The sequence below is a fragment of the Rutidosis leptorrhynchoides genome, unplaced genomic scaffold, assembly GCF_046630445.1.
Source record: "Rutidosis leptorrhynchoides isolate AG116_Rl617_1_P2 unplaced genomic scaffold, CSIRO_AGI_Rlap_v1 contig304, whole genome shotgun sequence".
In the NCBI taxonomy this organism is placed as follows: Eukaryota; Viridiplantae; Streptophyta; class Magnoliopsida; order Asterales; family Asteraceae; genus Rutidosis; species Rutidosis leptorrhynchoides.
The window spans coordinates 77,754-79,242 of record NW_027266548.1 but is presented as its reverse complement, the minus strand read 5'-3'; the positions used below and the strand labels follow the sequence as shown (position 1 = coordinate 79,242).

Genomic DNA, 1,489 nt, shown 5'->3' with positions numbered 1-1,489 from the left:
ACTTTCCTCTGAAGCCTCCGACGAAGCCATGGTTCACGTCGTGTTCTATCGCAACTGTAAGATCTCTCTATCTGAACTAATATCATGCGGAAGTTTTTGAGTTTTTGATCGATTTTATGTCATTGCTGCTCGATGATCTGATAGTTGATTGATTTTGATCGAATTTCATTGCGAATTGGTCCTTCTTCTGTTGTTTATTTTTTTGATCTTTTGAAATTTCTACGTTACCGAAAGCTTAATCACGAACATAATTTCACAGTTTGCTACTTGGCCCTAGCTCAAGCTGTATACTGATCTTCGTTTTCATTTTGATATAATAAATTGATGTATGGTTTGAATCATTCACTTTGGAGTTTTGATGCTCGTTGGTTGTCTAGAAAAGTAAGATTAGCAGGGGAAATTTTGAATGGTTATTAATATTATTTCTATAAAGTAGATTGATCAACCTAACTCGAGTCGTTTTGAGAAATCCTGCATTGTGAAATACTCAAAATGGGGTTATGTTTGATTGTTTTGTAGTAAATAAGTGTAAATTTGTTTAATGTGCGTCATTATGAACCTTGTTCTTTGTTAATTGCAGATGGGAAGACCTTCAAGAAGCCACGTCGTCCATACGAGAAGGAACGTTTGGATGCAGAGTTGAAACTCGTTGGAGAGTATGGGCTCCGATGTAAGAGAGAGCTGTGGAGGGTTCAATACGTTTTGAGTCGTATCCGTAACAACGCAAGAATGCTCCTCACTTTGGATGAGAAAAATCCTCGTCGTATCTTCGAAGGAGAAGCCCTTCTTCGTAGGATGAACAGATATGGGCTCTTGGATGAAAGCCAGAACAAGCTCGATTACGTTTTGGCCCTCACTGTCGAGAACTTCCTCGAACGAAGACTTCAAACCCTTGTCTTCAAATCTGGCATGGCTAAGTCCATTCACCATGCTCGTGTCCTCATCAGACAGAGGCATATCAGGTAATGGCTAAATTTCAAAATACTTCTTGAGGTTTTACTATATTCTATGTTTTGATCCCTGTGTTTTAAAAACTGCCGGAAACTTCCTCATATGATTATTTTTATGCAATTGATAGGGTTGGGAGGCAGGTTGTGAACATTCCATCTTTCATGGTGAGAGTGGACTCCCAAAAGCATATCGATTTCTCGCTGACCAGTCCATTTGGCGGTGGCCGTGCTGGAAGAGTGAAGAGAAAGAACCTCAAGTCCGCTGCTAAGAAGTCCGGTGGTGGAGATGATGGTGAAGATGATGAGGAGTGAATGTTAGGGACCCAAGAGAAATAACTGCCTTTCGTCTGTTCATCTTTTGTGTTTGTCATCTTTCCGTTTCATTTGTAGCTTTCTTGATGATGGATTATTGTAGTGGATGATTATATTTGGTTCTATTTCGACTATTGCTATTTGAAGTTTGAATTTTGCTTTGAAGGAACTCATGTTTACTCTGATTAAGCTAAGATAATAGATCTTCCGTTCAGTTTTCCGTTTTC

The 1,489-nt window shown here is 39.2% G+C and overlaps 1 protein-coding gene across 1 annotated transcript; it reads left to right on the top strand.

The window, feature by feature from the left end:
• The first annotated feature begins 28 nt into the window (after positions 1 to 28).
• On the top strand, positions 29 to 1,262 carry LOC139882752 (small ribosomal subunit protein uS4y-like). Its single transcript, XM_071867028.1, has 3 exons — positions 29 to 56; positions 581 to 962; positions 1,079 to 1,262. The coding sequence occupies exons 1-3, from the start codon at positions 29 to 31 to the stop codon at positions 1,260 to 1,262; spliced, it is 594 nt and encodes a 197-aa protein (XP_071723129.1).
• Positions 1,263 to 1,489: the final 227 nt, after the last annotated feature.

What these genes read in the sequence shown, in the direction of transcription:
- LOC139882752 (XM_071867028.1), top strand. Translation starts at nt 29, where the DNA reads ATGGTTCACGTCGTGTTCTATCGCAACT. An exon ending in CGTCGTGTTCTATCGCAACT is followed by an intron (nt 57 to 580) that starts GTAAGATCTCTC and finishes TGTTAATTGCAG; the next exon opens with ATGGGAAGACCTTCAAGAAG. An exon ending in ATCAGACAGAGGCATATCAG is followed by an intron (nt 963 to 1,078) that starts GTAATGGCTAAA and finishes TGCAATTGATAG; the next exon opens with GGTTGGGAGGCAGGTTGTGA.